At 37.4% G+C, this 12,941-nt stretch overlaps 1 protein-coding gene across 1 annotated transcript in view; it reads left to right on the forward strand.

Moving 5' to 3' along the window:
- Positions 1 to 12,941, forward strand: part of LOC311038628 (uncharacterized protein) — a gene marked incomplete at both ends in the record, with an annotated part of 234,156 nt that overhangs the window by 166,853 nt on the left and 54,362 nt on the right. The window contains one exon of the mRNA XM_084048200.1: positions 5,539 to 5,612. Coding sequence (XP_083904326.1) covers positions 5,539 to 5,612 — 74 coding nt within the window. The remainder of the gene's footprint in view (positions 1 to 5,538; positions 5,613 to 12,941) is intronic.

Consider the following 12,941-nt stretch of genomic DNA (forward strand, 5'->3'; position numbering starts at 1 on the left):
GGAAAAAGTACTCAAATGTTTTACTTAAGTAAAAGTATCAAAACTGCAATATAGAAATACTCTGTTACAAGTAACAGTACGGAATTAAAAAATGTACTTGAGTAAAAGTATAAAAGTTTAGTATCGAAATGTATTTAAAGTACCAAAAGTAAAAGTACTCATTATACAGATTGTCCCATTGCAATATTTGCCTCTGAGATGTAGTGGAGTAGAAGTAATAGTAAAAGTACTGAAAATTGGTAATACTCCAGTAAAGTAAAAAATACCTAAATAATGTACAGTACAGTACTTGAGTACATGAACTTAGTTACTTTACACCACTGCAGAAAACACAACAAATCCCCATACAGTTATATGGGACATGTTGGCGTAAGCAAGTCCTGAAGAACATAAAGAGCCTGACATGTTTTAACATGATAAACAGATCAATAGCATTTGTTTTATTATAGTGTCCTGCGCCACAAGATGCCCATCCCACACAGGGCTTACAAGGGTGTAAAAAGTACTCACATTGTTTACTTAAGTGAAAGTATCAATATTGCAATGTAGAAAACTCTGTTACAAGTAAAAGTCCAGCATTCAAAATGTACTTGAGTAAAAGTACAAAAGTATTGGCATCAAAATGTACTTAGAATACCAAAAGTAAAAGTACTCTTTATGAAGAATGTCCCCTCACACAAGTTATCAATATGTCAAAAATCTATGTCAAAAAGATCTACAAGCTCATAGCGCGGCACTCGGTGCCGCGCGCGGCACTCGGTGCCGCGCTATGAGCTTGTAAATCTGCTGTATTAAAATCTTTTGAAAATAGCAGATCTACAAGCTCACAATGTGTCGCATCGCGACGCATTGTGAGCTTATAGATCTGCTATTTTCAAATGGCCAAATGTAAATAGGGCTGAAGAGGTTAATGTATGTTTTGTAATAATAATCAAAATCTACAAAGTAACTAGTAACTAAAGTTTTCAAATAATTGTAGTGGAGTAAAAGTACAATATTTGCCTCTGAGATGTAGTGGAGTAGAAGTAAAAGTATTGGAAATTGGAAATACTCCAGTAAGTAAAAGTACTTACTATAATATTCCAAATCTAACCCTCAATAATGAAATCAAGTAATTTTAACCCATTGAGACCGGGAACGCATCTGTGTCATTTTTAGATTTCTTTGGCTATTCAAAAATAGCAGATATACCAGCTCATAGCGCGGCACCGAGAGAGCTTGTAGCTATTTTTGAATAGCCAAATACATCTAAAGTGACACAGATGCGTTCCCGGTCTTAATGGGTTAAGGAAGAAACTGGTGGTAGGTGGAGATTAATAGTGTGGGTGTGATCATGTTGGTGGGGGGGTCTTTTTAACAGAGCAGATATAATGTCCTGTATTCTGGTGCATTTTAACAGGGAGTTTGATACTTTAACAGGCTTTACTAACATGAGAACATTATGGGTAAATGTTTTAATTTCATCCATCAACAAGCTAAACAGAGACATTGATTTGATGACTGAAGCAATTAAAGAGCAATCTCTAATAATAACCATTCATTAATATATCTTTATGATTGCATGCAATTAACTAGAATGTATCACTTAGGTATCAAATAGAGTATAATGTGTATACTGTATGTGGGAATGACTGGAGTGTATTCACAGTCATAATAAATATAGTGACAGTAGGAGTCAGTGTAACAGCCTGTGTAGAGATGGTGACTCTTACTCTCCTATTGGTCATATGGTTCACCTTGACTGATGTTTTGCACCATATGTTTCCTATTCAATATTCACATTGATTTCAATAAAAGTCTGACAGCTATAAAGCCAAGACAGACTGCACAAATTATTCTAAATGGTCAAATCCCTTTAATCACTCACTTTTTTAATAGAACTCTCACTCGCTCTCTTGTTAGCTTGCAGAACAGATCTACAAGCTACCAACGTGTCGTGTTTTTTGCTTGAAGATCTGTTCTTTTTGCACATGCATTGTCAAGTTCCTTCCTAGTTTTGCTCCAAAGGACACAAGGACGCAACTCAAATGTTCCAAACTCAATCAACTTTTTATTTTTCCAACTCTTTGTTTCACATTGGTTGGCTTCTCTTGTTGATTGGTCTGGTCTGTTAGTAGATTAGTAGTCATTAGGTTGTAAACCTTTAACACAGAAAACCAAAGATTAGCAACATTGCCATTTTACAACAAATCATAGCATCTCTTTAAACAACTCATTTTTAAACCACTTTGTGTTTTCAAACAATAAAGTTTTAAACCAATAAAGTTTTAAAACAATAAAGTTTTTAAACAACTAGAGTTTTAAATAATTAAAGTTTTAAACAATTAAAGTCTCAACAATTAATGTTTCAAACAAGTCTTAAACAATTAAAGTTTCAAAACAATGCTTTAAAACAATAAATGTCCAAACCCAATAAATGTCTTAAAACAATAAATGTTTAAAACGATTAAATGTCTAAAAGCAATAAATGTTCCAAACAATTAAATGTTTTAAAACAATTAAAGCCCCTAGACCAAACAATCAGAGTCTTTAAACAATTATATAAATAACATAAAGACACATCTTCAGAAAAATAACTGATCCACCAGCTTGTAGATCAGCTCTTTTCACTTGGCATTTTAAACCTTTTTTAAAACATGGCAAATTCATGAGTTCTACATTTTAGTAGTTTTAAATCAAGTACAGCATTTTAGCTTTGTAACATTGTATTGTTTTGTATTTTATACTTTTCAAAATAAAACGAGGTCAATGCTGCAATGCTCTTTGCAATGTGTTCCTTAATTTAGCAGTTAAAACATGTCACATTAAGACACATTACAAATACATTCAACAGCAACTCAAAACCAAAGTAAAATAAAACATTCTACCAACCATTGGCGTCTTTGGGCTTAACTTCTTGGTAGGAAACTTGAAGTTTTTCCCTCTCCTCTCTAGAGTCTCCTTTCTCCCTGGAGTTGTTTGTTTGAGTGAGCACCTCTCTCCCTTTTCAGGTGCTCCCAATCTGTTAATGAGCGGCCATTTTGCTGCTACACTTGGGAAGTGTAGTCTTGTTTGAGCAGTTGTAGTTTTTCTTACCATATTAGGAAGAGGGTTGGCAATGAAGCTCCACTTCTGAGTCAAAGCTCCAGTTTTGACTTACACGCATGCATCCAAAGGTCCCTCCCCCTTTTAACTGCCTGCTCTTAGTAGTGCAGCATGACACACAGAGGAGTTCTAAATAATTAGACGTCTGTCATATTCAGTTAATACAAAAACTAACTTTAAAAACTTGACCGGACAGAGAAAATTCCAGGGTACACCTGGCAGTTAACATTTTGGATGTGTAGAGCATAGAACATTAGTTAATCTTAAAGAGGAAACACCAGGGAGCTTTCCTTTCAAAAGTAATGACGCATATCTCTCAGATACCCCCTAAGGATGTCCAAATACATTTTTAGAAAACAGACATAGGCACATTTAAAGTTATAAACAGAGTTTCTCTAGTGGCTTTACTTCTGGAAACTGGCGATTGCACAACTTCCGAGACGTCGCTCATATGAGTGGAACATTTTCTGCAGCTGGAATGACTATAGGCCTACATAGTAGCAATCATATCAGTAATCATATACAAAATGTTTATGATTGTAGCTGTAGCCTAGCCCACATAAATAATATAAATCAATATAGGGGGAAAAAACATGTGTTTTTACTGTATGTGGACACTGGGCATCATAAGAGACATGCCATTAGCGCTTGTGAAGGATCTTATAACTTTTGAGATTTAATTCATGTGGAAAATAATAATAATAAATCTAAATAATAAATACAAAATCATAATTGTATTGTGATTCTATTTGTGTCCACATAATAATTCCTATAATAAAGGAAAAAAAAATACTGTTTTAATTACACAACAGTGTGTTTGCTATGCACTCTTTGCATTATTATCAAATGTTTTTGCAGTATTCACAGGGAAACAGAGCTAGCATTTGTATGTACTGTCTTGGGGGCGTGTCTTGACTTGTAACCAGGCTGTTCAAGCGGGCCACGGTGGATCAGCAAGATGAGCGGTCATGATAAATTGATAATCGGCTGGTTGGGTATAACCTGTGGGTACAACCAGAGAGGTGACTGGGTGTATGGTTATGGACGTTTATTTTTTTCTTATTTTCTTTTTTTCCCTCTTGATTTTTGGGTTCCGTCTGGCTGTAACAAACAATGACGCTACATACAGATTAATAGTGGACAGGTAGACTAGTTATTTATTTTAGATGGAATTGAGTGTTAGAATAAAAACTTTTATGCTCTGTGCAGTCTGCCCGTGGGACCGGGGGCGTCGCGACCCGCAGTGGTGTAAAGTAACTAAGTACATTTACCCAAGTACTGTACTTAGTTACAAGTTTGAGGTATTTTTACTTTACTGAAGTATTTTCAATTTCCAGTACTTTTACTTCTACTCCACTACATCTCAGAGGCAAATATTGTACTCTTACTCCACTACAATTATTTGAAAGGATTTACTAGTTACTTTGTAGATTTTGATTATATTACAAAATATATATAGTAACCACGTCAGCCCTTTATACATTTCAACCATTTGAAAATAGCAGATCTACAAGCTCACAATGCGCTTGTAGACCTGCTATTTACAAAATATTTTTTATACGTTTTATACATTTGAAAATGTGTGAAATGGGACATTCTGCATAATGAGTACTTTCTACTTTTGGTACTTTAAGTACATTTAACATTTATCATTCAGTGACATAAATAAATAGACAATAAAATAAATGTTTTAAAATGTAAACTAATTTGTCAAAAATAGAGATGCCAGGTAACCACATGAACCCTACCATCCTTATTCTGAGGTGAACATTCAACGGAAATAGCCGATCTACAAGCTTACAATGAATCACAATGCAACCCGTTGTGAGTTTTTATATCAGCTATTTTAGGCAAACATATTGGTGTTCAGAGAATAAATTAAAATAAAATAAAGCATCGGACCGAGTACAGAGCCCTGGGGGACCCCGGTCAACTATGTATAAAGGGTTAAAGTGGTTATCGTTGTTGTCGGGCAGAAACCTCATATCTCCATGTTTAAAAGTACTGTATGTATTTTTTCATACATTAATGCCCTATTTCATCATACAAGAGAGACTCAAAAGAAGGGAAAATATCAGATATACAAGCTCACATGATGTGAAACGTGCTTGTAGATCAGATTCATTAACCATTTAAACCCTATATACTTAAATTGATTGATTCTTGGTCCCTTACTTTTCCCCCTCTACACTAAATCTTCACTAAAACTAGCAGATCTACAAGCTCAGTGTGAGCTTGTAGATCTGCTATTTTCACAGAATAGGGAAGCTAGGGTTCAAAGGGTATAATCTACTTACATTAAACTGTTCACTTTACCCAGTGATGGAAGAAGTACTCACATTTTTTACTTGAGTAAAAGAACAAAAGTATTGGCATAACAATATACTTAAGGAACAGTCTGTTAACATCTGGATGTAATTTGACTCTCATTGTCTGTTGATGTGTGAAATACAGTATGAATACCTTGTCCTGCTGAGAGAGAAGATGTCTGAGCTGTTGGAGAAGAAGCTGATGAGGATGGGTACTGGGTACGGAAATGTAATACTTCTACTCCAGTACAGTGTGATTATTTGACAGCTTTATACTAGTTACTTTCCAGACTTACATGATTTATTTGTGACCCACCCTATTTGACGGACAGTCTTCTCGTAGGTATTGACATCAATACTAAATTAAATGTATTTTTCAAAATGAATCACACTTTATGTTTTAAATAGCTCCCAACATGTCATAATGTGACACGTGAGCTTGTAGATCTGCTATTTTTGATCCAAAATGTTGTATGGTAAATTCCACCTTGTTAGAAATCCTTTAGGAGGAGGATTTCATTTAATAGTTTTTCTTTGATTTCATTATTAATATCATTATTATTACTTTTATTTTGTCCTTGGTTGGTGGTGGGAGGCTACCACCCACACACACACACACACACACACACACACACACACACACACACACACACACACACACACACACACACACACACACACACACACACACACACACACACACACACACACACACACACACCACAAGCACTCTCCGTTAGGCAGGGCCGGCCGTTGCTATAAGCAATATAAGCGGTCGCTTAGGGCCACAACCACTAGGCTTTCATATTGTAATTATGTCATGTATCTCCTATCCAACAACTAGCGTTATTATTTTAGTATGCAATAAAAAATGACATAATGATTTTATAATGGGGGTGTTTGAGGGGGGGCACCAAAACAAATCTTGCTATTGCTAAGGGCCATGAAAATCCTAGGGCCGGCCCTGCCGTTAGGTCATATTTCCACGTGTACTGTACAGTTACATATGTTATAGAATATGATGTCATAATATCATAACATGTGTTTCTCACTGTTTCTCCCTCCTCTTTCTATGTCCCTTTGTTTTTTCTATCATTGTATTTCTCTCAGCTCCATCATAGCCCTACCTCTCTCTGCATGGTACATGATGAAGTCTTGGCATAAAGACTTCACACAGAGCCACCGTGACTACTATGTCCGCTGGCTGTGAGTGTTCATCACACAGAAAGCAGAACCAATACAATGTGTTCTCACCATCTTCTAGACCCCAGACCAGCTGAACTATTATCACTTATTATATGATGATTGAATCTGATGTCTGACTTTGTCTCTTTCATTCTCTGTGTGTTGGTGAGCAGTGTAGAGGACATGGTAACAGGAAACCCAGCTGAGGACATTAACCTGGTGACTGATGCTCAGAACATAGAGAGGAATATATATGAGTCAGCTAACAGTGAGGTAAGAACCTAATATTATCTCCATGACATTTATTTACATGTTCTAATGAATACATGAACTACAATGTAGAGTGTAAGATTTATTTGTTCATCATTCAATGACATAAAAAAACAAAACAATAAACAAAAATGTGTCTAAAATAGGGATGCCAGGTAACCACATGAACCCTAGCGTCTTTATTCTGAGGTGAACATTCCACGAAAATAGACAATCTAAGCTTACAATACAGTACATCACAATGCAACCCGTTGTGAGCTTTTAGATCAGCTATTTTAAGCAAACAGATTTGGTGTTGAGAGAATAAAGCATCAGGCCTAGTTCAGAGCCCTGGGGGACCCCGTTCAACTATGTATAAAGGGTTAATTATCGTTGTTGTCGGGCAGAAACCTTGTATCTCCACGTTTTACCCCCCATAACTTAATGCCCCATTTCATCATAGAAGAGTGTCACTCAAAAGTAGTGAAAATAGCAGATCTACAAGCTCACAATGCCTCATGATGTGACACGTTGTGGACTTGAAGTTTAACTTTATTAATAATACTAGACCATACCCGGTCGGCGCAGCGCATCCGTGGGGGGATATGCGCACATGATCTGGCAACCCGGGAGGCAGTTCGTCCCATAGCTGGGCAGCCCCGTAACCATGGCGACAGTGTTTGACACAAAAACGCTAATAAGAAGCTGAGATTTGATGAAATTGAAAAACGGGCTTCACAGTTGCGGTCAGATGGTAATGGTCAATGGCTGTGTGCAAAATCAGAGCAATTGGTCCAGCCAGTGAGGAGAACCGGGTATCTTCACTCACGTACTCACCACCACTACAGAGGTTACTAGAATTATAGTAGGATAGTAGGATAAACCCTTTATACTTAAATTGAACAGGGTTCCTCAGGGGTCTATTCTTAGCCCTCTACAGCCCCTCTATAGATCTAAACGCTATTGTGAGCTTGTAGATCTGCTATTTCCACAGCATGTTTTCCCCAGAATAGGGAAGCTAGGGTTCATGAGGTTAACAGTGTTCTACTTACATTAAACTGTTCTCTTATACCCAGTGGTGGAAAAAGTACTCAAATGTTTTACTTAAGTAAAAGTATCAATACTGCAATATAGAAATACTCTGTTACAAGTAAAAGTCCGGAATTCAAAATGTACTTGAGTAAAGGTATAAAAGTATTGGCATCAAAATGTACTTAAAGTACCAAAAGTAAAAGTACTCATTATACAGAATGTCCCATTTCAAGTTTTCAAATTAGTATTTTTTGAAAATAGTAGATCTACAAGCTCACAATGCGTATATTTTGACACATTGTGAGTTTGTAGATCGGTTATTTTCAAATGGCCGAAATGTACTGTATATAAGGCTGAAGTGGTTTTGTAATAATCAAAGTCTACAAAGTAACTAGTAACTAGTTTTCAAAATAATTGTAGTGGAGATAAAGCTAAATATTTGCCTCTGAGATGTAGTGGACTAGAAGTAAAAGCAATGGACATTGGAAATACTCCAGTAAAGTAAAAGTACCTCAAAATTGTAATTAAGTACATTACTTGAGTAAATGTACTTAGTTGCTTATACCATTGTCACCATCTGTCCAGTCTTTTAGTCTTATTTTCAGAAAACCTTGGAGTGAGATTTGGTGGCGTGTGCAGCAAACATTATTATTATTATTATTAGTATAATTATTTTATTGACCCATGGAGTCACCACCACACACCAAATGTATTTTTGTATTCATTGTTGTACTTAATGTTGCACCCAGTGCACCAGTTGTAATCCCCCAACCAGGTAAAGCTGGTATGTTGCACTGGGTGGGTGTGCTATCATTTTACAAATCTAACCCTCAATAATGAAATCAAGTCATTTTAACCCATTGAGACCGGGAACGCATCTGTGTCATTTTTAGATTTATTTGGCTATTAAAAAATAGCAGATATACAAGCTCATTGCGCGGCACCAAGTGAGCTTGTAGATCTTCAATTTTGAAAAAACGAGAACATTTGTGCAAATCTTTGAAAATATATATTTTTTAAAACAAACATTTGTAAAATATTTTGTTCCAGGAACCCCCCAGAAGCAAAGATTTGAGTTACAAATGTTCACTTTAAAAAAATATATACAGTATTCAAAGATTTGCACACATTTTCACAATTTTTCAAAACATATCAGATCCACAAGCTCGTAGCGCGGCACTAGGTGCCGCGCTATGAGCTTGTAGATCTGATATGTTTGAATAAAAGTGACACAGATGGGTTAAGGCAGAAACTGGTGGTAGGTGTAGATTAATAGTGTGAGTGTGATCATTTTGGTGGCGGGTCTTTTAAACAGATATAATGTCCTGTATTCTGGTGCATTTTAACAGGGAGTTTGATACTTTAACAGGCTTTACTAACATAACATTATGGGTAAATGTTTTAATTTCATCCATCAACAAGCTAAACAGAGACATTGATTTGATGACTGAAGCAATTAAAGAGCCATCTTTAATAATAACCACTCATTAATATATCTTTATGAGTGCATGCAATTAACTAGAATATATCACTTAGGTATCAAATGGAGTTTAATGTGTAAACTGTATGTGGGAATGACTGGAGTGTATTCACAGTCATAATAAATATAGTGACAGTAGGAGTCAGTGTAACAGCCTGTGTAGAGATGGTGATGGTTCACCTTGACTGATGTTTTGCACCATATGTTTCCTATTCAATATTCACATTGATTTCCATAAAAGTCTGATAGCTATAAAGTCAAGACAGACTGCACAAAATATTCTGGTAAATGGTGCATTTATATAGCGCTTTTATCCAAAGCGCTTTACATAGATTGTGCATTACATTAACCCATTCACACACCGATGGCGGAGGAAACCATACAAGACACCAACCTGCTCATCTCGAGCAATTAGGGGTTCAGCGTCTTGCTCAAGGACACTTCTACACTAACTCTGGGGGAGACCGGGATCGAAAAGATCCAGCCACTTTACCCCTGAGCCACTGCCACCCCGGCAAATGATTCTAAATTGTCAAATTCCTTTAATCACTCACCTCAGCAATATAACTCTCTCTCTCTCTCTCTCTCTCTCTCTCTCTCTCTCTCTCTCTCTCTCTCTCTCTCTCTCTCTCTCTCTCTCTCTCTCTCTCTCTCTCTCTCGTTAGCTTGTAGAACAGATCTACAAGCAAACAACACAACACATTGCGTTTTTAGCTTGAAGATCTGTTCTTTTTGCACACGCATACATCCAAAGGTCCCTCCCCCTTTTAACTGCCTGCTCTTGGCAGCGCAGCATGACACACAGAGGAGTTCTAAATAATTAGACGTCTGTCAAATTCAGTTTAAAAACTTGACCGGATAGAAAATATTCCATGGTACACCCGGCAGCTAACATTTTGGATGTGTAGAGCATAGAACATTAGTTCATCTTAAGATCTATGCTGTTGATCCTCCTTTCGGCGACATCTGGGATTATCACTGTAATGATCAATGGAATGACATGAGCGTAATTGTGTGCAGCGTCCTTCATACAAGAGACGCGCGCGCGCGCACACACACACACACACACACACACACACACACACACACACACACACACACACACACACACACACACACACACACACACACACACACACACACACACACACACACCTAACATTTATGCTTTTCACGACAGTTAACTGGTGGGGATACTTCAGATACAATAATTTAATTCACTTTATCGTTCAAAGGCCGGCAGAAGTGGATGTCTCAGTGGTGCATGAGTTAACACAGTTTAACACTTGGGCTGATTTGACGGCGTGATAAATATGATGTGTGGTGTGAGTGCATGTGAAGAGGGTCATTTATGTGTGTCTCACGTTCATTTTGTGAGAGTTGTCAGCTCTGGTTAAGGAACAGTGTGTTAACACTTGATGTAGCTTCAATCTGTCATTGTCTGTTGATGTGTGAAATACAGGATGAATACTATGACCTGATGAGAGAGAAGATGAGAGAGAAGATGTTTGAGCTGCAGAAGAAGAGTCAGATGAAGATGGGTAAGGTTCCAGCCCCCCCCCTTCTCTCTCTCTCTCTCTCTCTCTCTCTCTCTCTCTCTCTCTCTCTCTCTCTCTCTCTCTCTCTCTCTCTCTCTCTCTCTCTCTCTCTCTCTCTCTCTCTCTCTCTCTCTCTCTCTCTCTCTCTCTCTCGACCAGGGGTCTGTACTTGGTCCCCTCCTTTTTCCCTTCTACACCAAATCTCTTAGCTGATCTACAAGCCGACACGTGGTGAGCTTATACATCTGCTATTTTAGCAGAATGTTCACCCATCTTCACAGAATGTTCATCTATTATGAGCTGTCCAGAATAGTGGGTCTAGGGTTGATGTGGTTAAACTAACATGTTCACACTGTGTCCATTTAACTCTTACTTCATACTGGAGGGGGAGGGGCCACCTCCAAGTATGATGTAAGAACAAAATGGCCGCTGTGTGAATATGGTTATTTGAGTTTACAGTGATGTTTATGTACAGTCATAAAACAATGTATCAGACCTCATGTCTTCTATACTCATCATGTGTAATGAATGTTTGTTTGTTGTTCTTCTGTAGAGATGAAACAGTCTGGTCAGATGGAGATGAAGTCCATGAGTCAGACATCAACACCTCCTCTTCCTCCTGGGGACAAGGTAATCATAGTTTGGCATTTAGCATCTGATTTTATTTAGTTTTGACTTTTCTTTTTGTCTTTATTTCTTTTTCAATTTCAGTTTATTTTTTATTCACACATACATACAATACAATGCAGTAAATATGACGTTTCCAGATGTTTATTTTTGCCAGCCAGACAGACAGACAGACAGACAGACAGACAGACAGACAGACAGACAGACAGATAGAGCACAACGTACACAGAGGTTCACATTATCTCCTCCAGGTCTCCTCTCCTCTGAACACTCTGACCAACCAGTAGGACCACAGTACACATTAACTATGAATGACTATAATATAGTCATTGTTAATCTCCACAATGACTACAGTATAAATGGAGAAATTTAAAACTACACATTGTTAAAAAACAGGAAACATGTCAAGTATCCTCAGAGCTTCATCAACAATGTAACCCCATTTACCTAAATTGAACGGGGTCCCTCAGGGGTCTATTCTTGGTCCCTTAGCCTACCCTTTTCCCTCTGCACCAAATCTCTTCACCGGAAATAGCAGATCTACAAGCGTCATAATGCTTATGTGTAGAGATAAGCAGTAACAAACAGTGGTTGATGTAACAAGCAACCCTAGCATCCCTATTCTGGCTATGACATGATAGGAGAACATTATAGCAATTATTTTTTAAATGGCAAAGATGGGTAAATATTTGCATGAAGCAAAGGTACCTCTCATCATGACTGGTGGGAGGAGACTGAAAACACCTTCTCTACTGTCTCTTCATGGACCACTTCATATCTTAGATTGGCATGAACAATTTTCCCCCAGCTAACAGCTTATGATATGGGTTCAACCCATTCTGCTTGTAGAGCATCACTGGCTGCTGTTACATGGACAGTTTCATTCGGAATGAATACACTTCTATTCGGAATGAATGAATGGATGAATTCATTCAGAATAGAAATGCTCATGTAAACACGTCAATTGGAATAGAATATTCCATTCCAGTCTGACCCGAGAAGGGGTGGTATAGACCGTTTGAATTGGGATATACCAATCGGAATGGACCATGTAAACACTTTATTCCTAACGCTCCTCTCTGTTTGGAATACATGCATTCCTTTGCACATGTCCGTGCTTAGTAGCGCTGTCACAATTGTCCAAAAATGACCTATCAAATCTCTAATTCGGCCACGGTTGGTGCTGAGAAGCGCTCGCTCCTGCGGGATAAAATGAATGATTCTATTCTATAGCGTCATTTAATAAGCCTTTTTCTAAACGGGTATTTTAGTCCTCAGTTTTTAACATCTTTTTTTTTTTTTTTAATCCCTTTCCACACGTAAACGCAGAAACGCATTGATCAGCTGCAAGTTTCAATTTTAAATCTTTTTTTTTTTTTTTTTTAATATGAGGGGCCAAATACATATACATTTTAATCACATGTTAAGGCCCAATAC

Source organism: Gymnoscopelus microlampas (assembly GCF_963454915.1).
Source record: "Gymnoscopelus microlampas genome assembly, chromosome: 22".
Taxonomy (NCBI): Eukaryota; Metazoa; Chordata; class Actinopteri; order Myctophiformes; family Myctophidae; genus Gymnoscopelus; species Gymnoscopelus microlampas.